Here is a 25429-nt window from a genome sequence, read left to right on the forward strand (position 1 = left end):
GCTTTTCTTCCCCTCTGGCAACACTCGCGTCCACCAATTCCCGCCGTCAGCCAAAGTAAAGTACATGGAGGAGTAGGGGGGGGGCCTCGATCTGTGCCAGAACGCCGAGGCTGCTGCATGGGCAAAGAGATGGGATAGGGGATGCGACAGGAGGCTTTCCTCAATGCTGGGAGCAGGAGGGCGGTTGTGCCTGGATGGATCAGGGGGCGAGGTGGGAGGCGGCCTGAGGCTCAAGATGTCCTCTGACAGTGCCAGGCAATATCCAGGGGTGGTGAGGAGAAGGCAGCAATTCCAGGGCAGATGCCAGCGAGGGAAGGTGCTGGGTAAGAGGAGAGCTGGAAGGGGAGGGCACAGAGCAGGGGGCGAGGGCAGGTGGATGGGTGGCCCTGCCGAGAAGGACTGACCGGGAAAGCAGTCGCCACCGGCAGGAGGAGGGCCATGGATATAGTGACTACACTTCTTGTAAAAGGGGGTGGAGAAAGGAAAGGGAGGGACAAAAAGAGGGAAAAAAAAAAACAACCCTGCATGTCAAGTCTGAGGAAATGCTGTGGGAACTACAGCCAGGCGCCTTTTTTTTTTCTTTCTCTTCTTCTTCTCTCTTCTCCCCTCGTGTAGCTGAGAGGAAGGAAAGGAAGAAAGAGAAGTAGTTAGCTCAAATGTGCCTCGCTCTGCTGCCGGGGCGCGGGGGCTTGGGTGGAAGGATCTAGTTTCTCTTCGGTGGCAGGAAAAGGAGCCACAGGAGGAGGCAGAGACGGACACCCAGACATGCCCGTCCCGTCAGGCTGCTGGCTCCTTCTCCTTTGCCTCGCTGCCTCTGGCAAACAGGTAAGGCTGCGAGCCGGCGGAGGGGGAAAGTGGGTGTCGCATCTCACACGGAGAGGTTTTCTTGGAGGAGACGACGAGGTCGGAGCTCAAGGCACTGGGAGAGCGGGATTTAGCAGAACAGCTTCGCCTGCCTTTTTTTCCCCCTCTGGTTGTTTGGGTTTTGGTTTTGGTTTTATCCCAGCAACTCATCCTGTCTCACAAGCTTTTCTCGCTTCTTTAAAATCAAAGTAGTCTAAACCCAAAGTTCCAAAGGAAACCAGAGGATCTGCAGGGAAAACAGCCTGCTTCTGCCCAGGGCAGGGTGTGAGAAACCAGAAAATATTTGCAGCGAGGTTGTTGAGGGGTATAATTTGCATGTAGAGTAAAAATAAGGCAGACTCCACCCTACCGAACAGATTTATTCGAGAGAGCGGGAGCACACTTGTCCCTCAGACGGGGGACGAGCGCGTACGGTCTTCCCAGGCCAGATACAGCTTTTCAGCCGCCCCCACTGGGGTACAGAGCCCCTGGCGCTCTGACCGTCCCGGCGCCCCGAATGTTGGCAGCCCCCGGGCGGCCGCGGGAGATGGGACGGCGTCGTGACCCCGGGCCCACGGGTGGGAGGCTGAGGTTCGTGCCGGCTACAGAACTCACTTGGAGGTTCACGTGCTGCTCGTGACAGAGCCGGGAGCCAAATCCCCATGGCGAGTTAGCTGCCCCAAAAGGACAGCCCTTTCCTCTGAAGGGGAAAGATCTGAGCTCTGCGGTTTTTTGCAGACAGAGCGTGCTCTTGTTGCAGCTTCGTGCAATGCCAGGTGTCTGATGGTCAGCGTGTTTTACACTTGGGATCGTTGCTGGTCTTCCCTGGCTTTCGGAAAGACTTTTTTCCACAGCCAGCTGTTGCTGAGCCTTGTGAATGGCATACGTCGGGTTTCCTCCAGAGGTTTGATTTTGCAGAATCTTGCTTTGCTTTTTCTAATTATACAGCTTAAAATTATTCCTCTCCCTTCGAGTTATTTAGACCCTTCTAGACTGGCAGGCTGTTTACAAATCCCATGCTATCGCACTTTCCTCCATTAATCAATGTTTGGCAGTCTCACTACCATTTGTATTTCTTTCATCTGAACTTCTAGTGTTTCTCTATCTCATTATTCTTGATAAGTTATGTAATTTTAAGTGCTCCCCTCAGCATAGTACTGTAACTGGACCATGGCTGGGTTCCCTGAGAGTAAGGTGCAGCTTCAAGAAAAAGAAGATAAAAAACCCAAACCAAAACAAAAAACCCTCTGCTCTCTACAGCTTACAATTTAGTGTCTGACCACATAGTCCTGAGAGCCTTTCCTCTGGATCCCTGGTCCTAAATATGTTGCCTAAAACCACACAGGCCTTTTTTTCCCCTTCTAAAACATACGTTTCATTTTGTCCACCCTCACTCTTAGGCTTCCCTTAAATTGCTGCTTTCCAGGTGTCCTCCATATGTATATGAATGAGCCTGCAAATTTCAAAAGTGATTTTTCATCACAGCTTTCAGGTGGTTTGCCCTGTTCCTTGGTATCCTCTGTGTCTGTCTCTTTTTTCCTGTCCTGGTGTTCAGGACTGTTCAATGCAGCATGAAGAGCAGACCTCAATGTTCTTCTTACCTTTGCTTCAGGTCACTACCTATTACATGCTTGCTTCCTTCTGGAGTCATTTTGGTTTAGTGCAGTTTTTCCCTTTGGCGTCTGCTCATTTCCTGGAACCTACTCAGCTCTTGACCAAACCTTGAAAATTTGGATTTCCATGCTATAGTTCCCAGCATGTAGAAACCAGGAGGAACTCCTCATTATTTCTCACCTCTTGATTCATAGCCTTTTGCAGGACACAAAACAAGGAACTTGTATTTATTTTGGGCTGATGTGTAAAGTCTTTCCACTGTATCCAACACATGCTTAATTCTGAGTCTGTAAGTGGTCGTACAGGGTGAAACTTTCAAGTTGCTACTGGACAAGTAACAGTACAAAATTGTAGGACACTCCAGGAAAGTTGTAGTGTAAGAATAAGGATAAGCCACAATTTGTCAAAGATTAAAATATTAATTGTTAATTTAACATTCTACCTGCGACAGTGAGCAGAACCTACAAGTCAAGAATGTGAGAGTAAGGCAAGCCTGGAGAGGTGCTGCTCCCAGCTAGCCTTTCAGGTTCTCCTTTGTTTGACTGATTTAACAGTGGTTTCTTAGAAGAGTGCTGTTTTCTGATGGAACAAATTGTGAGAATATCCGTGGTAGGGCTGAGGTTTTTCTGATGCACTTGTATTAGTTTAGACTCAATAATATAGTGGAATAGTGCTAGGACAGTGATATTTGTAATGTATTTCCTGCAAAGAATGAGAAGCACTTGGAAATGTAAGTTCATGAGTACTCACTCATAATTCTGCTGAGAATGGACATCATCATCATCATCATTTTCACCAAAGAGGAAATGGGAACAGAGAATTCGTGACTTGCTGTAGGTCACACACAGAGCATGGAGCAGAACTTCTGGGAGCAGAACTCCGCCCTCCTGCTTATCTTGTGCTTCAGCCACAAGATCATCTTTCCAAGTGATTTTGGTTTGGGTGCCTGTAGGAGGTATTTTGCTTTCTGAGGCATGATCATCTCAACTTCTTTGTACAGAATAGCCACATTTCTTTCCTTGCTTAACCCCAGTAAAGAGCATCAGTGTTACCATCAGGTGGGAGTCAAAGTCTGTGAGAATGTGCATTTGCAAGTATGCAATAAACCAGTTGCACTGCAGATTCTTCTCCCCTCTTGTGGCAATGGGATGGGTTCTTCCACTACTCTGTAATATTTACTTTATAGGGAAAGTTTACTCATTGCAAGCATCTGGAATTCTTTGTAATATAGAAAAATTTTGTCCAAAATACAGATTTTTCTTTCACTTTCCTAAAATGCACTGTCTGTATGATAAGAGAGGGAAAAAGAGTGTAACAGTGACTACACTGTGTTATGTCATGGGCTCTCCTGGTTCATTATTCCTGCTCTGATCAGGGCCAAAGGAATCATTCAGTAGAGCAAAACATCTACAATATCTAATCTAAACTCCTGGATTTATTCTGTTGTTAGCAGCATGGGCTTCAAAGCTACCATAATTCAATTAGTTCAAAATTCCATTGTGGGAATGGTTCCTGTGAGGAGCACTGAAAAGTTTTTAGTTGCTTCACAGTTTACCCCAGAATGTATGAAAAATCTTACAGCGCCTCGTATGAAAGGAATATAATGCATATAAAACTGCATCAATCCATAATTAAAGAAACCTCTCCCACTTCTTTTTTCATGTTGATCGTCATCTGCCTGATGTAATTTCTTCTTTCCCACCAACAGTACCAAAACAAACCCTTACCACATTTAACAAGTCAGTAGAACTCAAAGCTTGTCAGACATCTCGAGGGTACTGACCTATGTCATTTAGGGCACAGGGCTTTCTTCATACTGTGCCAAAAGAGGTAAAAAAAGGCAGGTCAAGCAGAGAGATTAACTTTGGCCCTAAGGATCTGATTCTACTGCCCGTTACTGTCTATTGCCCTCAAGCTCAGAAAAGCGGGATGTAATTTGACAGCTGTGCAAGAACCAGTACAGATGGTAAAAAGGATGAGTACATAACTACAGTGTATAAAATCGTGGAAACCTCAAAGTGGTGTCCTCTGGCATTTATACCTTAACATTATTTAGAGGAATCATATCTGAGTCACTTCACTATGTTTATCCATCTGTCCCTCAGAGTTAAAGTGGTGAAAGACCCTCCTGTACCAGGTACATGCGTAGATGCACCAAAAAGGTAATCCTTGCTGCAAGGCTGTCCTCCTGCTTCTCCCTGCCCCCTTCCTCTCAGTATGACCAGGTCTCCAGGAAGTCTTTTGTGGTGACCAGAGCGAGGAGGGTTCCTGCCACCACGTGCTGTGACCACAGAATCCAGACCTGCTTTCATCCTGTCCCGTGATCTGCCAGGGTATGTTCTGCAGTGCAAAGGCTGCTGGACACTTGGAAGAGGTGATTGCTTCAGGTGCTGGTTGAGCTTACTGGAGGTGGGCAGGGGGGAGAAGAGGGGAACAGAGATGGCTGGTTCCTCATGTCCTGAACTGCAGCTGTGCTACTTACACAGACTGTCCCCTTCCTTTCCATGGAAACTCAACTTGCCAGATGGCTCTGGCCACTGCTGCAGCCACGAACCCCTGGTTTAAGGATGCCTTGGTTAGCATTGCTTGCACAGAGAAGCAGCTGCTCTGAGAACGGCTCACTACTGGTGATGCAAAGCGCAAAGGCAAATATTTGTGTGTTATAAATGCAATATAAAAATTCAGTGATGTTTAACCAGGTTGTACTCTGGACTTGGGTAGGCCTTGGTCTGTACAACACAAGAGGCTACCTGCATGAACTTGCCACTTTTTATGACTTACCCTTTGAAAATGGTCCAAAGTTCATGGAATAAAAGAAAAACTCTACAAGCAATGGCTGGAAGCGGCAAGGTGGGCTACAGGTGGGAATCTGGCTCTGCAGGCTGCACTGGCACTCAGGGCAGTCTGCTGCTGTGTCTGCCCTGTGGGAGCAAACTTTGACATCATGTGTCAGCACTGGGGAAGTGCAGGTTTCCTGATTATTCCTTGTCTGTGTGTCACCACAGTGTGCTATCACATTTGCAGTTGAGTGCCTTGTGGAAGGCTCAGTGCTGCACAAGAGGAGTGATGCTGACATCACCCTGGCACTCCAGGACATCCTGGTTTTTGTCCCATACCTGTGCAGCCACCTAGGCTGCTCTGCACAGTGCTTCCCATGGTTACCTTTTTTGTTTGCCTTTTCAGGGTGTGAGTTCTCTGGGCCGAAGGCTTGGCTTTCTTTGGTGTTTGTGCAGTGCTTAGGATGTCATGGCTGCAAACAAAGCCAAAGAGTCATTAATCACCGCAGGATAGCACCCCATCCATTTCCCACCAAAGTCACAGGGAGGTCTGCCTGCGCAGGCCTGGGAAGGGAGTGGATATTTCAGCCTGGCTGAGTGCCATTGCGTAGGCTACAGCATCCAACCCTTGTTCTCTGGATACATTTCTGCCTATGAGCCCACCAGCATCCCCATGGCAGAGGCACATTCCCCATACCACTTGGCCAAATGTGTTTGTGGTGCCTCCCCTCAATGTCCCAGAAGGAGAGACTGTAGCAGGGGCTGTGACAGAGGATGACAACACAGTGGGCAGGCAGAGAGCTGAGACCAGGAGCTGCCTTTCACCTCTGCAGAACCCTCTGGCTGCCTCTCTCTTAAAATCTAGATAAAAGTGACCAGGAAAGGCTACATTTTGGTAAAAGAGCCAAGCTGTCCAGTTTAATCCACCCTGCAAGAGCCAATTAGCCAAGGAGGGGAAAAAAAAAATGAGGTCATTCACCCTTACCACTTTGTGGCTACTCCAAAAGAAAAAGAAAGTATATAGGGTCTGTTCAAGAATGACAAAGAACAACATTTGTGACTGCAGATGGGTGCAGAATATATTTAGTCAGTGGTCAAAGTAGAGGGAAAAGAAAAAAAGTCTTGTATGGAAATAAAAATACTGTGAAGTTTTGTTAGGCAACGCATTAATCTGGAATGCAGAAATAGAGATAGGGAAAAATGTGCTACTAGGTTCATATGAAGTCCTAAAACTTGCTTATGTAGCACACAAGGAAATCTATTTTGAGTATGTTATTTTGTTACAGCCTTATGAGCAGCATGTCCTTCAGTAACTTTTCATTTTTCAGTAGCAAGAAAGAGATGGTTCCTTGAAGCTGATCTCACTGGGAAAAAAACCTCTTCCCTGCAATACCACATGTAGTAAAACAGGCTGCTTATGGAAACGAGCCAGAGCCTCTTCAGATCAGGAAGGAATATTCCCACTGACTTGACTGGGCCACAGTCACTGGCAGAGCTGGTTCCTCCTGGTGACACCTAAAGAGTGGATTAATCAATTCTCAGCTGAGTCTTGAGCTCTTTAATGAAGGCAGCAATTCCTTCGTGATGGAGAAGGTGCAGATACAATCATGCAATCCTTACTCTCACACCAAAGCAGAACAGTCTGTGGGTGTTACATATTACATCCCTCTATGCAGCCATCATCTGAAGCAAGGGCTGCAGCCCTACCACTGTCCTTCATGTTTCTGCCTGCAGAATATTCAGCATTTGTTCCCTGGGCAATGCTAAAATCCAGAAGGAAGCCAAAGCAGAGCATCAGGAGGTGAAAGCAAGCTTCCCCTCTTCTTTACAAGCTTTCTCATTCTCCATGGCAGCTCAGCTATGACTGTGGGATCCCGCCTCACCCCATAAGAGATTAATACATTATGCTCCTCTCTGTGGACATGTAGAAAGAAAGGGAAGATAAACATATAGATATGAAGCATAGAAAGTCCCCATTGAACTCCTAATTTGGCATCAAGCCCAAGAAATCTCTAATGGTCATTTCTTCCACTAAATCTCAGCTTCAGTTGATGAAGCATAGAAAAATGATGCACTGAACTAAAATGCAAGAGGCACATGTGTCTAAATCATTGTGTCTTTAGTGTCTTTTTTATTATTTTAATTAAGCATGAATGGGTGTAGAGTTACTCATGGTGAGTCATTGAGACTGTACCTGGAACAGTGAGGCTGCTAAGCTTTCCTTTGGAGTGCTGCTGTTGCACCTGTTCAATCTAGAAGAGATTTGCCTTTGTCACAAGCACATCTGGGTATTAGCTTTGATAGCGTCATTATTCTGCAATCTGTTTCTGCTTGTTATGGACTGTTTGTCTTGCTGTCAAGACGTTTTGTTAAATGTTTTGATTTGGTTATCTTTTGGGTTCTTACTCTCTGATTCATCTTCAAAATATTCTACCTAGTAGCTGTTAGCCTTTGAATTGCTGTGGCAGTGGGGGCACCACGTAGGTTAAAGCCTGAGGTTTTGCACCAAAGTGCGGGCAACATGCAGGCACTACAGACTGCCCAGTCATTGAAAATGTTAAGTGTACCCCTCTGGCTGTCATGTGAAGGTGACTTGGTCTCTGAATGACAAATGTCATGCACGTGATGACAAGTCTTCTGTCCACAGAAGCAAGCTGGCTGATTCACAGGTTCAGCTGGTAGCCGTTTCAGCCCTGCCATCTCCCGCCTCCATCGTCTCCCATCTGATATACCTGAGGTTCCTGTCTGCCATACCCCACCGCCTCGCTGAGAGTGGTCAGTGCAGCACTTCTCCTTCACGTAGCCTGCTGGCTAGAAATAGCTCTGGTGGGTTTGAGATTCATGAATGGTCCTTCCCATCGGTGGAGCAACACCAGTTGTTCAGGTGTTTGCTTTTTGTCGCACGCTAAAACAGAGGGACAAGGGGAGTAGTCAGTGGCTTTTACCACCATTTGCCCATGTCCTGGTCTCACATTAGTTTTCTCTTTACCTCTTCATTATCGGTTTTATCCCTCACACTCTTTCTGGACTCTTTAGGTATTCAGGCTCTAGCAGGGTTTCAAGAGTCTATTTTTAAGAATGAAATAATATTTAGTTTTAGCTGTTGCCATTTCCCGGCTCTGTTCTACCACGTGGTGGTAGTTCTCTGATGTGGTTTACTGGTCACTGGAAAGTTGACATCACCAAAAGCATTTCATTCACAATCTGAGATTTTTGTGATGAATTACAGACCTGCAAGCAAATAACTGGAATTGCAAAGCTGTGACTTGTGTGCTGCTTTGATGTAATTTTTATCAACAGTGAAGACTGTCTATGAAGGAACTCTTGCATATAATGTGATTACAGTTAAGTCTTTAAAATAGGACTCCTTGTTTGCCCCCTAAACCCACAATTTAAAAATTTTCCAGAGTCATTCATTGTGCACGGTACTATTACGCACCTCAACAGAGTGCCCGGGAGCACCAGCCGCAGAACAGCACCCATCAAGAACCAGATTCTGTTTTTATCCTTAAGCAATTTTTTAGGCAAACCCCTAAAACTGGTGATAGGCTGAAGAAATCTGGAGTTTGGTCGGTGATACTGCTGACCCAAATCAGGTAGGAAGCTGGGAAGGGTGTAGGCACACAGTCGGTACCTGGAAGAGGAGAGGCAGTGGTTCATATTTGAAGCAGCAGCAGATGACTGCAGAGGCCATCTTAGCTGGATACCAGGGTGCCGTGCTTGCAGGGGCTACTTCAGATCAGGAAATGTTGCTCAAAGCTCAGTCCTCTTGACAAAGGCAAATAAAGCCTTTGCTCTAAATCCACAGGAATTTTTTAGTTCTACAGCAGGCAAGACTGAGGACCTCAAAAGCAAGTGGTTTGAATAAACCTGGGCTCCAAAGTATAAAGAACAAGTGGTGTGTGCAAGGTGGGACAGATTGTAGTTGTCTCTCCCACAGGTACTTTGATACTGAGATAATAAATGGAGAAAAAAATGTGCTTTGCTCAGTGAAATGATGACAGATGAGTTGAATACCCTCCAGAAACAACTACACTGAGCAAGAAGGTGTCATCTTAAAAAATAGTTACCCCTTGACGTGTCTTTTTACATCTCAATTTTTGCCAAACTAAGATTAACATTAATGAGCAATCCTCATTGAGGTCTCAGGTTCTTGTTCAAAAGTGTCATGGGAAAAAGACTGTGGAAACCCCCGACCTTGTTCTTCCAGATTTTTTTTCTTTTAAAGGAAAGAGGCCCATGCAACTGTATCTTTTCTGAAATGTGAAGAGCAAGAAGTAGTTTTAGCATCCATGACACACAGCTTCTGCTGCCCTCTGATTGCTCAACAGCACAAAGAATAAATATTCCCTTAAGCCTGAGGACAGGAATCTGAATGTGGCTGGTTCCCCCTTTAGAAGCACCTGTGTGGAGGGTTTTTTTAAGGTCCAAGTAACACATGAGTGATTTTAGCGCTGTCATCAATATTCTCCAGCCCTAAAAGCACAGACACACTCTTGCTTAGCATGCTTTTCAACAAATAGGCAAGAAAAACTGAAGCTGAAAAAGCTGCCTGCAGCTCAATGCCAAAATACAATCTTTCTGCAAACCTTGACATGAGAATGCCTGTTTTTCCCATGAAGTCAGTAGTGCTACCCATGTGCTTAAAGGTAAGCAGGTGTTTGTGTGCTTTACTGGACTGGATCCACCAAGCCTGGAGGAGGTTTGTCTTTTTGCCCTTGACTATTTCCCTGTCAGATATACATGTTCTGAGATAATGTTAATCAAACAGGAAAGCTCTCTCTTTCTTAGGAACTGGGGTAAATCTGTGTGCTTTGCACACTTTTGAAGTGACAAATTAGATTTACATAGGATACCTAGAGCTTTTTGAAGCGCTTATTTGCGTGTGGTGTTGGGATTTAATGGGCAATTTCATCAATAGCGAGACCATTAAAGGAATAGCCAGGCTGGGGTTTGTCTCATTTTAAGCACTTCAGAGGAGGTTGGCACCTTCTTATTCATTGAGGCCTGTTCTATCCCTAGATAAGAGCTTGATGGTGTCCAAATCACTCTGACCCACAGGCCAGCATCTGATGATAGGAAGGATGTTCCAGGGGTTACGGAGCAAACTTGAGTCTTGGGAGACTTGGTTTGGTTTCCTGTCACCTCTGTAAAGCCAGCTGGCCTCTGGGTGCAAGTTCCTCATCTGCAAAATTAATTACACTTCCCTGTCTCAGAAGGACACAGTGGCAGGAATGTGCTGGTGATGGCGAAGCATTAGGTCATGGTGCTGCCAGCAGCACGAGCACTTCTCAGCCCCCAAAGGAAGTTGATGTACAGTTTGGGACAGACACATACAGCCCCCTGGCAGAAGGACAAAAAGGGATAGCCTGACATCAATGGGACTGTGTTAGCAAAAAGGCCCAAGTTTGGCTCCCACCCTAAGAAAACTCCAGGTTGCTTTGATCTCCTTTCCTGTCCTCTCTTCCCCCGGCTTTCATGCTCAGCAGGTCCAGCCAGTCCATACCAGTCCAAAATCCCTCACCTTCGCAAGGAGGCTGCGCTCGCTCATGGGTGCTGAGAGCCTTGTCTTTCTGCCATTGGGCATAAATCAAAAGAGGGAATATTGCAGCTCTGTGAATTCATTGGCTTGAGTGAAAACGGGGAGGACACAATTACAGAAGAGACTTTTTATTGACATACAGAATAGATTTCTGCAGCTGGAGCTGTGAACTATACCGTAACAATAGCCCACATTATATGATAAAACATAGGTGTATGAAACAATTTCCGAAAGGTGTCCAAGCAGTTACTCAGCTCCCTTCACTTTGGCACCAAGGCTCTACTGCTTCTCCTCAGGCTGAGTTGTGATTCTCAGAAATTACTCCAGACCCTTTAACTGAATGCTCTTTAGCAGATTTGCATATCCTTCCCTAAAAAGGATGACTTCGCCCTTGTTTGACACTTCAGTAATTTTTTAGTCTTTTCGTCTAAAAGAGGAACTATTAAACTGTGGCAAATGAGGAAGAAGAGGACGTTCTGTGACAAAAAGAGAATGACTGGACCTGCTGTTAGTCTCATCATTTTTGTTGCCTTTGCACATGGCTGGGTAGGGAATCATTTGCTCAAGACTTTCTCTCTGCTGCTTGGTCCTGCAACATCACCTGAACCCCTTGCTGGACAGCTTGGTGTTTTAGCAGATAACGCCTAAATTACATTACAGAAATTGAGCTGTTGAGTACAGGAGTGTTTTTGTCATTTCCCCAGGGACACTTAAGTGATGTCACTGTTCATCTGCCAGGCTGGCCCGGCTTTCCTTTTCCTAGATCACCTCTTACCTTGCCAGAGCTGATCATTATCTTTTGCTGTGTAAACATGGAATGCAATGTTTATTCCAAAAATGCATAATCTAATCACAAGCAAGGTACTGTTGATGAATGTAAAGAAAGAGAGAAGGAAATGATGAGGTAACAGAAGATTTCTTGAAAGACTAGACTCTTGATTTGACCTGGGATTGTTGTAATTGTATAAAAAAAAGCTGTAAGTTGTTTATAAACTTCAAAATATGAAAACTCAAGACCTCTGACTTGTGCTACTTTTTCTGTTCCAAACATAGCTAGCACTGTTTTGATAAATACAAATCATGCACCAACCCATGGCTCAAACTCCAAGCCAAAAGGTAGTTTTTTAAAGAAAAATTTCAAACTTTTTTTGGTCATCTTTAATTTACCAGACCCTTCCCAGCATTAGAAGAGGACAAAGTGCTTACGGAAAACTATTTTCTCTTTAAAGAGATTGCTATTGCTTAAATTAGGAAAGAGGAGATGTAAAGACTTGGAGGTAACAAGGGGAGAATGGTAAGTAGAGGAATGGAAACCACTATCAGTAGGCACAAGGCTGTTATGTGCTATTAGATGGCAAAAGTTCCCTCTAAACAGCAATAGGAGCTTTGTTGCAACTTTCTCCTATTAAATGAGATTTTATTAAATGTATCCAATAATGAAGGATTCCTTGCTATGGGCTAGATTTTAAATCACTTTATCTATTGCAAGATCAACAGTTGGTTGTAAGGTGTTGGGTTTGCCTGGAGGACTCTGGGAAGCCAAAGTAGGGTCAGCGAGTGCTTGGCTGGCCAGGATCCCTACCACAAGCTATGCCCCTAAGCCTGGCTGAGGGAGCTGGGCTGTGGGTGGGACCAGAGTGTGTACAGGCAGCTGAGAGCAGGGAGGGGATGCAAAGGCCAGTGAGGGCCAGATACAAGATTGCAGATGCCCTCTCATGTACCAGTTTCAGGTGGTTTGGGGAGGGGTTGTTTGTGTTGGTTTTGTTTTGGTTTTTTGAGACGCAAAAAGCTGTTGGCTTAATTGGATCACCTTTCTGGATGGCTGCCTCAGTTCTGTGAGACCACCTCTGCAGGACACAGTGGAGACATAAAAAGCTGCAAAATTCAAGTCCAGTATTTTCTAGCCAGGAGTATTGTGGATCCAGTGGGAAGCTGGGTGTTTCTTCTTTTTTGAGAGTATAAATCATTCACCTTGCTTGGTTCCTTAATGCTCTGCATTAAAACTGTCAGTTGCACAGGTCTTGTTTGATCTGAGGTCATTTCTGTGAAAGACTACAGAAGTATCTCTATGCCATTTTTTTCCCTTTACAATTGTTTTAAAGTCATAGATTTCAAATAATGGAGTCCTGTTAGAAAACCTTATATAGCAGGCCAAAAGTTCACAACAAATGGCAAGAGGTGTTATTTATTTGTCACCTGGCTCTATTCCAAGTCCCTGTGTGTACAGCGTGAAGTACATATTCTTAGCATGTCTACAAAGCACCTTTGAAGTCATAAATGTTGGGTAACTTTTACTGCTTAGCTATCCAAAATGCCACACAGAAGAAAAGTTTTCCTTCTGTCTGCCAGCACTGTGACTAGGTAGGTCTGAAGTTCTCCAGGTGTATTGGTTCTCATGTCCTCTCTTTCCTTCTCTGCTCCAGCTGTCACTACAAATCACTCCGCCATGTGAAAGCGAACAACACTATGAATACTCTGGACGGTGCTGCACAAAGTGTGAGCCAGGTATGTGAGCACTGACTGGGCTGTACCAGCTGCACAGCTGAAAAGCTGACTAGAAACTGCTCTACAGGTCAGTGAGGTGGCTGGCTCTTGTGACTCCGCTGATCTATTGGCATACCCTTGCAGGTGCATGATTTCAGGCTTACCAGTGCTTTCCAGTGCAGGAGTGGTGCTGCTGGCCTCAGCAAAAGCCACAGCAGCTATTTTGTTGAGATAGCACTTAACCACTGCAGGAGACAGAAAGCAGCATGTAGGTAGGACTGCTCCCAGGCCATCAACTTCATGAATGTTTCAGTGCCACACTAATTGGGGGCCAGATTGACAAACTGAAAAAGTGCAGGGATTGTTCACAGCAGTACTTCAGTGTTAGTCCAACCTGTTATTTTTCTCTAAACAACCTGTTATTTTTCTCTAAACAGCTTAGACAGCTTTGTGCGACTTCTGGGTGACCTACTTGTCCTTTTCTCAATCACAGGAAAGTATTTGTCTGCTAGATGCACTGGTACTTCTGATAGCGTGTGCCAGCCGTGTGGCCCAAATGAGTATATGGATGTCTGGAATGAAGAAGATAAATGCTTACTACATAAAATATGTGATCAAGGTGAGTTATTCATACTGCAGAACCTTTAATCCAAATTAGTGAAGCATGAAGGTGGGAAAGTGGATCTAGGGATGTTGCTTTGTTCCGGTACCCAACACTGGAGGCTGGGCTTGCAGAAGACCCTGGTGGAAAGTGAGGTGCCCAGGCAGCAGAGATTCTGTGCTGTGCTGAGCACCATGACCATAGTCTGTGCTGCTGATAGTGGTTATCTGCACTTGGGCCGTTGCCTCCTGCGAGTTGATCTTAAAGGCTGTCCTTTTGCCCAGCATTCTGTGCATTTACTTCCCCTAATGTGTTTGTCTCATCCTTCCAAAAGCTCCATTTATTTTCTACAGCAGCTACAAGGAGTATTGTTCAGGAGTGCAATTGGTGAGGACCTCCGTGCTGATGAAGGGTCTCCCATGCTTCCTGAAAGACAGCATTTCCTCTAATGTGAATGGTGTTGCATCTGGCATTCAAGCAAAGCAAATAGGTAGAACAGGAGGCTCAGAAACTTGAGGCTTACTATCAGAGAGATTTTTACTCCCATCTACTTTCTCTTTTAGGGAAAGCTTTGAGAGAAGTGAACCCAGGGAACAGCACATTCCAACGGCAGTGTGCTTGTACAGTGGGCTACCACTGGGATGAAGACTGCGACTGCTGTCAGCGAAATACCATGTGTGCTCCAGGACTCGGAGTCAAGCCTCCTGGTAAGATACAGAAAAGGAATGTATGAAGTGAAATGTCCAGCTCAGGCCTACTGGATGATGCCAGAATTGCATGGGTTCTGACATTAAAGAGGTTACTTTAGATTCTCAGATGACTGTCAACAGAAGATGCACACCTGAGTTGTCATTACTACTGCGTATAACCTTCCTGGACTGTTTACATTTTGAAGGCTTCTACCTCTGTAGTTTAAATACTATCTTGGATCAAGTGACTTTTGCAAGATATCATGTGGACATGGCAGTTAGTTGCAAGGTGTTCAGTAAATTTCTAATGTTTGCTGAGGTGTCTTGACTGTGAGTCACTAGGTCATGCACTCTTTGGGGGTTGTTCCTGAGGCTGGATTTGCAATCTGGTTTTGTCCAATGACTTTTCTTTGCCATTTTATAATGTTATAAGCAAGTTAATAGTGATTAACACATTTCAGATAGCACAAGTATTCTGTTTTAGCCTGTATTCTGTTTTAGATGGCTAGTAATGCAAAGATTTATTACAGGCATTTACTTCATTCTTAAGTCTGATTGAAAACAGGATGCAAGTGTTTTGTGGGTGGAAAGTACACAGTCAAGCTCAGAGTTGTAGTGAACACTGGGAACAGCTGCACCAAGCCTAAGGAACCCCAAAAGAGCAGCACATAATAGAGTAATGGAGGAAGAAGTGCAGCCCGGGCCTAGAGCACAGTTGCTGTTCCAGCCTAGCAAATCCTGATATAGCATTTTGTTTGCGGTGACTTTGTAGAGGTGACAATACCAGTCAGCATCACTGTCTGTGGCGTAGCACTGACATGAGGGAATTATTAGAAGGGGAAGGATGTAACAGCTGTGTGTTTTTCTACAAAAACTGCAAATGGCTCCTGGTCATTTCTCATTTTGATCTTGTAGAGAAGAGCTCAGGTGAGACAAGCGTACTTTTCACTGCTGACATGTGACTGCCATTGCTGCTGTAATGTAACCTAAGATCCACTCTTCAGGAAAGTTTTCAGGAGAATTGCTGGGGGGAGAATGGAGCAAGAGGATGGGGAGCATAGTCACCTTCCTCTCGCTTGAAAGGAATTCACAGAAACTCAACTATGAAATTTTTCTTCCTTTACCACACACAGTGCAACAAGACAAGGACACATTGTGCATACCATGCCCCAGAGGCTACTTCTCAAAGGTGTCTTCATCCACCGACGAGTGTAAACCCTGGACCAAGTAAGTCCCTGTATCTTGTAAAAGGGCCACACCAGCCAGAAGGCAGGGAGAAGCCTGGGTGAAAGCATTTCTCAGTGGGGTGTTCCAGGCTGCCCGCAGATTACACAGAGCATCTCTGTTGGCTGTACAGCAGTGGAAACATCCTCATGCTGAAGCTTGAATTCTCCTTAGAGGACAGCAAGAGAGCAGTTACAATGTAACCACTGAGCTGGCACAGCTGAAAATAAAGAAAATACCTGATGTTCTTAAGGGTAGAGAAATGTTGTACGTTACAATAGACAGCACTTCTCTGCATAAGACTAGGAGCCACATTAAACTTCCTCTAGAGAATGTAGCCTCTTTATCTTTCTTTTTTAGCTGTACAGCTTTAGGAATGACAGAAATCATGTCCGGGACTGACAAGACTGATGCAGTTTGCACAGAACGGAGGATGTCTGAGCCATCAGAAGACGGTGTGTGTCCTTGTACAGGTTATCTGTTCAGAAGTAGAAGGGAGGAGGAGGGATATGATTACTAGGGGTTTTGGCTGGCTTAAATCCATTCCCATTGTGGGTGACCCTAGAGAGAGCAGCTGTAGACCAAGACAGAGCTCTTGGAAAATCCCACCCTTAAAAATTGCTTTAAGCCTGGTGGCTCTAAGGCCTATGTCCACTACTAAGCTGAGTTTCACACCTCCCACTAAAACTGCATGGCAAGTAGCATTGCTGTTATACCTATGACCTCCATCACATTTACAGCTCATTCATTTTTTCAGCCTGCTGATTACCATACACACATTATCTGTATAAAGACCAGCAGCTCGTGTCCATGCTTATTTTATAGCAATGGATACAGTCTCAGCTCAATCCCTCTCAGATAAGCCCTTCTTGCCCACTGCCCCTTTCCTTCTCCAGCATAGGTATGGTACCCGGGAGGCTGCTTGCCTGGCATGGAGTGATTCATCATAACCTGAGATAAAGGACAGAGTTTTCCTGCTGAATTCTATAGTCTCTGAGATGTATGTCCCCTATTCCCTGAGTGAGATCAAGCACAGCCCATGGTCTGCTGGCAGCTTGCAAGGCAACATTCAGGGGAGCATTGAGACCGAATCACACCTCTCTGAGACACCAAGGCTCTGGTTTTTATGGAAATGTCTTGGTAGCAGGGACCTTCAGTAAGGGAGCTGTTGTTCTTATTACAGAAACTAAAAATCAAATAGAAAGGAAAAAAACCCCTCTCCCCTAGAAAAGCAGGTGAAATGAGCCAAGTTTGTTATACTGCTGAGTCCAAGCTCCATGTTGATGGCACTGTCTTTTTTACATCCTGCAGGAACAAACAAGATCTTATATGTGTTGATTGTCATCTTGTTTTTTGTGACACTAATTGGCATCGTTGTCTTCATTGTGTACTACAAGAATAGGGGGAAAAAGCTAACAGGTACGTGATAGCTAATGACACAGCTATGGCTCTCTGTGTACTCCGATTTCATGTGTAGCCACTAGATTAAGAAGCTCAGGAGTTATGCTAGAAGTTTTGTGCTATCTCCGTGGCTGTCCATATGGATATGCTTTACCTAGCACAAAACCAGGCTTCAAATTCCCTTCCTCTAGGCAGACAGTGTATTACGGCATATTACTGGCAGTGTATTGCAGTGTATTACACTGACCCATGGGGTGACCACCCTGGAGGTGGGCATGACCATGGTGTGGAAGGAGGAGGGGTGGTGCTGGGGGCTTTCAGGGCAGCATGGCTGCTCCACACCACATGGCACAGCAGACTCCTTGGCCAAAGAGAGTCAAGGACAGACATAGGGGCTTTCACTATCTCCTGTCTTCTTCTCCTCCTACTTAAAAACCTACATCTGGACAGGTTAAAATATGGATTTCAAGACAAAGGCCTTATGTGTATTTGAAAACACAATGGAGGCAATGTTTCTAGCTGGAGGCCAAAGTTCTGATAAGATAAGGAAGAAATACTAGAAGGAAATAGCATAAACAGTAAAAGTAGAAAAAATAGGAAAATTCTAGCAAGGGCATACTGGATAGCAGTGGGATACTGAGTTTATTATTAATTGAGTGAAAATACTTTCAGTAGTTACTCAACTCTGTGTTAAGCCCTTGGTCTCCTTAGTGAAGGACATACCTCTAATGTTACGTTCATTTTTTATTTTTTCCCCCTAAAGATGGAAAGCTTTCCATCACCTCCTTTCCCAAGAGCTAGCAACTTATAAAATGTTTTGGGAACAGTGGAAGGGAAGACAGAAATCCCTTCTTGTAAAGTATATTTCAGCCTGTGTTTTAGAAATAGGCTGCCTCTGCCACTCTAAACATGGGTTGTGCTAAATCTGGAATTTCTGGAACAGACTGGAGGAAATGGTGACTCTCCTCACAAACCAAATACTGTGTAGAGCAGGTTAGGGGGGAACGCAATTTCTTTGACATTTCTGTTGCCCTGCTGCTCTGCAGTGACAGTCCCTCATTGCCTTTGCATGGTGAATTCTGCTAACCTAAGCCTGGGAGAATTGCAGGCTCAAGAAGAAGATCTGCCTGCTTTTGGGGGGATACTGGCAGTAAACGTGCAGTCATTACTGGGAACTGGCAGTGGCTACAAAGCTGATCTATCTTCAGACATACAAAACCAGTGTAAGCTTCACATGTATGTGAGACCTGAGCCCTACAAAGTCTCCTAAATGTGTAAACAGAATACCAGAATTGCTAACTCTATTAAGTGGCAGCTGTTGCCATAAAATATGTTGGACTTAAAGCTTTTCTTTGGGAGATACTCCAAGGAAATTGGAATTAATTTCCCCATTAAGCATACCCTGATTAAGTAGAGTATGCTGTATTTGAGCTTGCCATGCTGTGGTTTCAGTGGCTTACCCTCTTCTCTCCAGGCTTCTCACTCCTGTCTGGGAAGGGCCTTTGGGCCATCCATGTGACTTCTCTTGAAATAGACCATACCGCTGCAAGCGGGTCCTTGTTGGGCCAGTCATAGCTTGGTGTGACATATGACCAGGAAAGAAACCCCATTTGATGTGGAACACAGTTTAACCGTGGTCTATTTTAGGAGCTTGGAAACATTTGTTCCACAGAAATTATCCCTGTTCCAGTTACAATGAATCCTCAGCTAGACCGATGCTGGGACACTTTAACAGTCAGTAAAAACAGCTTACTGGTTTTATTTAATATGATATTGTGGATTGTGAATGACTGTGGGTGTTTAGGTCTGTGGTTAACTTCAGTGCCTGCTATATGTTACAGCTACTCTTTTTGTTTTCCCTACAGTAGATCTACAGAACTGGGCTAATGAAGTGTGCAGCCAAATAAAAGGAACAAAGGTAAAGTCAAAGGCACTGTCATTTTCTCCTTGTTTTATGTTTTGCTCATGGCATTCCTGACACCCCTTCTGAAGTAGACTCCATGGTAATGTTTGGCTAGAAAACAAGTTTTGAGTTCCTCAAAAAATGCTTTCAGGTTTGGCTTTTTTAGTCTGGTTTTCTGTAAATATGAGGCATATGAAATCACTGTTCACAAATAGCTTCTGAACCTGCTCTCTGGTTTCAGCCAGTTTTAACAGAGGTAAGAGTCTCTGTGATTGTTAAATATTTATTAGAAGAAAGTTAAACATGAGCCCACCATTTGCTGAACACCTGAGACTCTGCCTAGGAGAGAGCCCTTCTAAATCCTAAGAGCAGGAAAAGATTCAGCTGAGTTTACCCCTTGTTACATACCAGAGTGATCACAGGCAAGAAACCTGGATTAGGGGCAATGCCAAGAATGCCAGGCTTTCGCTCTGGAAGAACACCAGATCCCATCCCGAAACACTCAGATGGTGGCACCGGTCCAAGTTGATGTGCACAGCCTGCTTCACACCATGGGTATGGACTGAGGTGTTTAACGTGCATGCTCTCCCCACCACCCCTTCTAGGAGCTCTGCTTAGCTTAGCTGTTGAAAGAGTCAAATTCCACTGCTAAAAAAATAAACAACTCCATATCAAACAAACCCACCTCTTTGAGCAGGCAGTTCCTCTTCTGTCTCATTAGTGTTCATGCAACCTTCTGCCTTGGCAGCTGCTCAGATCCTCTGGGACAGAGGAGTGAATCAACAGCAATTAGTGGCTGGAAGCATTTACACTCTCTCTTCTATCCTGGAAGAGCTGAAGAGACGCTAAAAATTAAAGGTGTCAGTTCCCAAATACTTGTCTTTAAAGCAAAACTGGCATGAACTGAAGGAAACCCTTGAAGTACTTCTCAATCCCTTTTTTGGAGCTGCAATCAAAAATACAGTGTTACTTTGACAAGTACTGACAACATGATGTCACGGACCTTTGCATTTGTTGTCCTAACTCTGTGGGTTAAAGCAACCTTGTCTGTGTGACTTCTTTTGGTTTAGCTTGTCTCAGGCCTTCTGAATCAACCCAGGTTCTTTCTTCAATCATGATATTAAAGATTCAGCCCCCAATAAGGCCATCACAGACCAACAGCTCTTCAGACACATGGGGGTTTCCAAAATCTAATGAGCAGTAGTTAGATGGGTCTTACTGATGGTCCATAAGGAACAGCAGAATTCAACAATTGTTCTAGACTTATTAACTCTTCTTAAGTGACCTCATAAGAACTAGGAATGGTGGTCTCACAAAATTTAATGTTATTGCCCCCCTCCCTGGACCACCAGCTCACCCACTGAACCCAGCTTCACTAGTCACAGTTTCACAGCAGAATAGAATTACACTCAAATATAGCAGTGCTGCTCAACCTCAGCAGCTCCACACAGAGGAAAAAACGTAATCTGCCTTTTCCTTCTTTGTCTAGAAAATAACTTTCTGCTGATCTCTTTACTGAAGACCTTTTTACTTTGAATTTCTTCCAGGAGCCCCCTAGAGGTGCGTTTGTTACTGTGAACATCACAAATGCTGCTGTACCCCAGATCTCTGAAGGCACATGTCTCCTGGGCCCCTCTGGCTCTCCTGTCCCTGGAAACTCAAGCTGCACCAGTGGTCCCACTCCATGCAGGGACGGGAGCCCCAACACAGAGCCATGTGAGGCAGGAGATTTTTCTGTGGGAAGTGAGACTGATGATTACCATTTCCCACCAGTTCCCACGGAAGATGAATACACAGATAAGGATCTCAATAACACTGATTATTTATCTTTACTAAGTCAGACTGCCAGTAAAACCGTGTCATCATTTTCAGAACCAATGGAGGCAGGGGAGAATGACAGCTTTTCAGGGATTGGGAGCACAGAGGACGTATCAGTCTCTCAAGGATTTCTCCCTCCATCCAACACAGATGGGGCACACATTGCCAAGGACCAGCTTCTTCAGAAATCTTGCCAACATGCCCACAGTTGCCTGAAGGAAACGGGCAACAAAGAGACAGATGGCTTTGCAACAAACTGTGACTCAGAGAAGATCTGTGTGAGGTGTGGCATTTCATACAGGGAATCTCCACAAAAGTGGAACAAACCTCGTTGTGCTGTGGCTGACAGTACCTTCACCTCCCCAGAAACTGGCTCCTGTGCACAGTGCACCTGTGGTTTGAATTTTCTCTCTGCTGGTCAGAGCACTTTAGGAAATGATCATGGTTTGGAAGATGCATCTTCAGATAGTACCAACAAGAAGTACCAAAACACAAACAGAAGCACTTCAGGGACACACAGAAGCACTTCAGGGACAAACAGCAGCACTTCAGACCTCCCTCCAGCATCTGGTAAGCCCATTAGGCTTGACCCATACACTACTGTGTAGAATTATTCTCTGTGCTAGATCAGTAGAATTCAGAGGATCTGAGTTAGAATAAAAATAAAATGATGCCTTTTCACTTAATTGCACTGAAGCTGATCTTAAAAACAAACCTGAAATAGTAAGGCCACTTGGTTTATGGTGAATTCTGCAAATAGTATGAACCCAGCGAGGGACCATTGTCCTGCCCTGATCTAACCAGCAATGCAGAACCCATCTTCTGGCTGTCATTGCAGAGGTCAGGCAGCTCTGTTAGCAGGTGTGGGTGTTGGAGGAAACTTAGAAATAAGACAATATAGGGATGTAGAGGCTGAGTCAAGGAAGGGTGCATAATGCTCAGACAGATATTTTTCATTCAACAGTCTGCATGCATGTTTTTGCTAATAGATTAAATCCAGTTACATTTATACAGTGGTCAGTGAAACTCCAGGTGGAGCTGTAACCTGGTGGCTGCACCTGGTGTGAAAGATAATGTACAATTTTCTGCTTTTAGCTCTTTCATTTTAATTCACTAGGATATAAGCATTCACATAAAAATAGTTTCACACAGGCACTGTTTCTCCATACACACGTGCTTTGTCCCCTAAACAACTCTGAAACACTGCTGCCAGCTTGCTAACTGTCTACCAATTTATCGAGTAAATATATCAAAATTGTCAAATGAAAACAGGGGAAAAAAATCACCAAAACAAAACCAGCAGAAGGGAAGTTATGAGCCTTCTCTGGATGAAACCTTCTTCCCTCAGACTTTTTTTCGGTATAAAAGTCTGCAATCTGCCTGTCATGTCTTATTAGTCATTTTAGATTATAAATCTTAAAGTCAGATATTCTATTTTTATTTCTATCAATGCACTGCCAAACATAATGAGACTTTAGTTTTGAGTAGGACATCCAAGTATTACTGTAATACCCACAGCAGTTGTAAGATGTCCTTCTTTAAAACCATGTCGTGCCTTAAAGTTTCTTACAGAGACATTCTTGTTAGTCTGCCAAAGCCCCAAAACAACACACTTGAAGGTCCTTCCTCTCTCAACATGCATGCCATATGGGAGTCTGAAAGTGTGTAGTGTTCATCTTCTGAAGAGCAAAAACTCTTTCTGCTGCTTCAGTTTCCTGAAATCCTAAAACTGTGTGGTTGCTGTCTGGTCTGTACAAAATGCAGCAGAAATAAAGAGAACACAAATTATCTTTTTTGTTATTGTTGGAAGGTGACTCTTGAGATAAAACTGAAAGTAAAGTTGTATTTGATACTGCTTTTCTTTCTAAATCTGACACAAAGAAAAAGAGAAAATATTAAGGAAAATATTAAGACAATAGAGCAAACGGGAGAGCTTGAATTTAAGCGACATGCTAGAAAGTGCCATCTTAGATCTGCAGCGTAATTCTTTATATAGGATTTTAATTGTGTTTGTGCTTTCAGATATGTACATGCTCTAGTGCCATCTGGTGAAACCTGAGCACAGATACTGTGTTCCTAATCCGCCATTTTTTAGGTACGACTGTAGGAAGGTACTGACTGAGCTGTGGGCAGTATCAGAATGTGGGCTAGTTAATCTGTAGGTAATGTGGCTTGCTGGCTGAGTAATTTTTCTGTCCACAGAATGGCTATGCCCTGCTGGCAACACGTGGTTGCAAAAGGACTGGGACAGGGCTTAGCCATAGATTCCACACCAGAGCACCCCAACCACACTGGGCCTGCACGTGGAGCTGCATCAGCATCGGTCATTTTGCCAGGCCTTGTGAAATGCCTAGATGGAATAAATGTGCTTGTAAAATAACTTTCTGTAAAGCTTCTCAAAGCAACTGAAGCCACCAGGCTTTGCACACAGTCCTGCTAAGACAGAATGATACAAAAGAGGGTCGATGGAAAATGGGGACGAAATTCTATGACGTTTTGGTTTTAGTTCTCTAACACTTAAAATGACAACAGAAACATCAAACTCTGTCCCTCCTGTGAAACAACCCTAGAGGACCAAAGTGAACCTTTGCACAGGTGCCATTTACAGGGGTCACCACTGAGGTAGATAGAGGTAAAGAGATAGAGGTAAGCCTTCCAGCACGCTTTCAAACCTCACAAGCCTGGAGGCAGTCAGAACGTGAAGAGTTGGTTCATGCCCACCTCAAGTCCTGTGTAGGGCTACAGCATAACGCATGAGTGCGGGAAGACTTAGGTGACTCACAGTAAGAGATGGTTTTGCAGAGCCTTTCACTTCCAGATCCCAAACCAGCCTGGTTTGGCAGCAACAAACAGTTCTTACCACCTAGAGGACATCAAATGTCTCAGAGAAAATTATTCACCTCTGTTGTCCCAGTTCTTAGTGAACAATTACCACAAAGATTAATCTGTCATTGTAACTAATATCATCAGATAGTCTGAAGAGATCAAAAGGCTGCAACACTGCAGAGAATGACACTTTTACTCTGAAGGTGTCCCTTAAGCTTTTCAGGTTGGAACCACTTCACTTAGTACAGTCCAGGAAACTCATGTGTCCATTTTGTGTGCTTTTGGGCCTCAAATATTCTTTTGTTTCAGCATGGTGTCTTCAGAAAGCACTGAAGATTTGCCAGCCACATTCAACTAAAAGTTATGTGTTAATCTACCTTTTTTTTTTTTATTTCCCTCCCCACTGCCACATATATTTCTGTATTCTTGATCTTGTACTGAGCACTCGTAAACTTCACAGCACCTTTTGCTAGTGACAGGCAATCTGTTTAAAGACAAACAGTTATTTTTGTACTCCCATTATGCCCAAGAGTTTTGTTGATGGCAAACAGCCAAACTGAATTGAACATAGGGGGAACAACCGGCACAGAAAAACTCCCGGAGAGAAAACTCTTATGGGCACCTCTTGTTAATCAACAACACTTGGAAAGAAAGCAGAGAGCTTGCAATGCAGTGGTTTAGCTGAAAGAAATAAGATTGCTTAGGGGGGCCAATTAGAGAGATGCCCAAGTGCTACCCAGACTCAGTTGTGAGCAGGCACAGGTCCTAATTCTGCACAGCTGGAGCCCAGTGTCCATTGCTGATGTGCGAACATCACCCGTGGCCACTGGGAAAACAGCATTTTACTGGGCTGGGCTACGCTTAGCTGCAATGAAAATGGGAACGTCTGAAGTGTTGAGGAATGTAATGAGGAAAGGCACAAAACATCTAAAAGGTCTCAGACTAGTCAAGTCATGATTAAGTGAAGCACAGCCGGAAAAACATTTGTTAGGAAGAGTGTTCCCAGGCTAGGAAGATTTTGTTTACTTGGTTCCTTTGGTTTTTTTAATTTTCAAACTTTAACAAACTTGTTAGTTTGACGTTGAAAGTTTGTTCCCAGTTATTTTCTTTCTGCTCTGTGGAGAGTTTATTAATTCCTGGAGCCTGGTCCTGCTGTCACTTGAATCAGTGACCCATCTCTTGAATAGCAGAAAGATTGAATTTATACTGAAAAATCTCTAATCGCAGGCAGACTGACTGAAACTATAACTCTGTTAGTTTACTATAATATAGACTCAGTCTCTTCACTTGAATTGGTATATATCCAGGTAAATCCATGAGGGTGCTAGGTGAGTACCAGAGTGTACCTACATAGAGGATCAGGACAATATAAGATAATCATATAAGCTCCATGTCATTTGGGCACTGTGTGACTGTGTGATCTGATGCTAAGCCTTTCAGTATTTCCGTAAGCCTACTACCTAGCCCACCCACATTGTGCAATTGATTGGGGTTTTATTTCCCCTCTGTTAAACAGTGTGATTTCTGGGACTCTAATAAATCTCATAATTAGAAATAATTACACCGCAAACCACAGGTAAGTTGGACACAGCCTGTGCATCAGGCAGCACAGGGAACATGAGATCCTCCCACTCTCTCTTGCTTCCCAGATCACAGCTCAGAGAGAAAATATTTCCAAGCCTTCCAGACAGGCTCCTTTATATGACA

At 44.3% G+C, this 25429-nt stretch overlaps 1 protein-coding gene across 3 annotated transcripts in view; it reads left to right on the forward strand.

Annotated features, from left to right (window-relative positions):
* TNFRSF11A (TNF receptor superfamily member 11a) overlaps nucleotides 1-25429 on the forward strand; it is a 31076-nt gene that overhangs the window by 2328 nt on the left and 3319 nt on the right. The window contains exons 2-10 of one of the 3 annotated variants that reach the window (XM_018076895.3): nucleotides 616-825; nucleotides 13200-13281; nucleotides 13754-13879; nucleotides 14425-14568; nucleotides 15684-15777; nucleotides 16135-16229; nucleotides 17086-17193; nucleotides 19041-19093; nucleotides 20626-21466. In XM_018076895.3, coding sequence (XP_017932384.2) covers nucleotides 766-825; nucleotides 13200-13281; nucleotides 13754-13879; nucleotides 14425-14568; nucleotides 15684-15777; nucleotides 16135-16229; nucleotides 17086-17193; nucleotides 19041-19093; nucleotides 20626-21466 — 1603 coding nt within the window. In that variant the 5' untranslated portion in view covers nucleotides 616-765. Of the gene's footprint in view, nucleotides 1-532; nucleotides 826-13199; nucleotides 13282-13753; nucleotides 13880-14424; nucleotides 14569-15683; nucleotides 15778-16134; nucleotides 16230-17085; nucleotides 17194-19040; nucleotides 19094-20625; nucleotides 21467-25429 lie in introns of those variants that run through there. The other 2 variants (XM_018076896.3, XM_018076897.3) reach the window with 2 other exon arrangements.

The sequence above is a fragment of the Manacus vitellinus genome, unplaced genomic scaffold (genome assembly GCF_001715985.3).
Source record: "Manacus vitellinus isolate BGI_N305 unplaced genomic scaffold, ASM171598v3 scaffold_33_pilon, whole genome shotgun sequence".
Classification (NCBI taxonomy): Eukaryota; Metazoa; Chordata; class Aves; order Passeriformes; family Pipridae; genus Manacus; species Manacus vitellinus.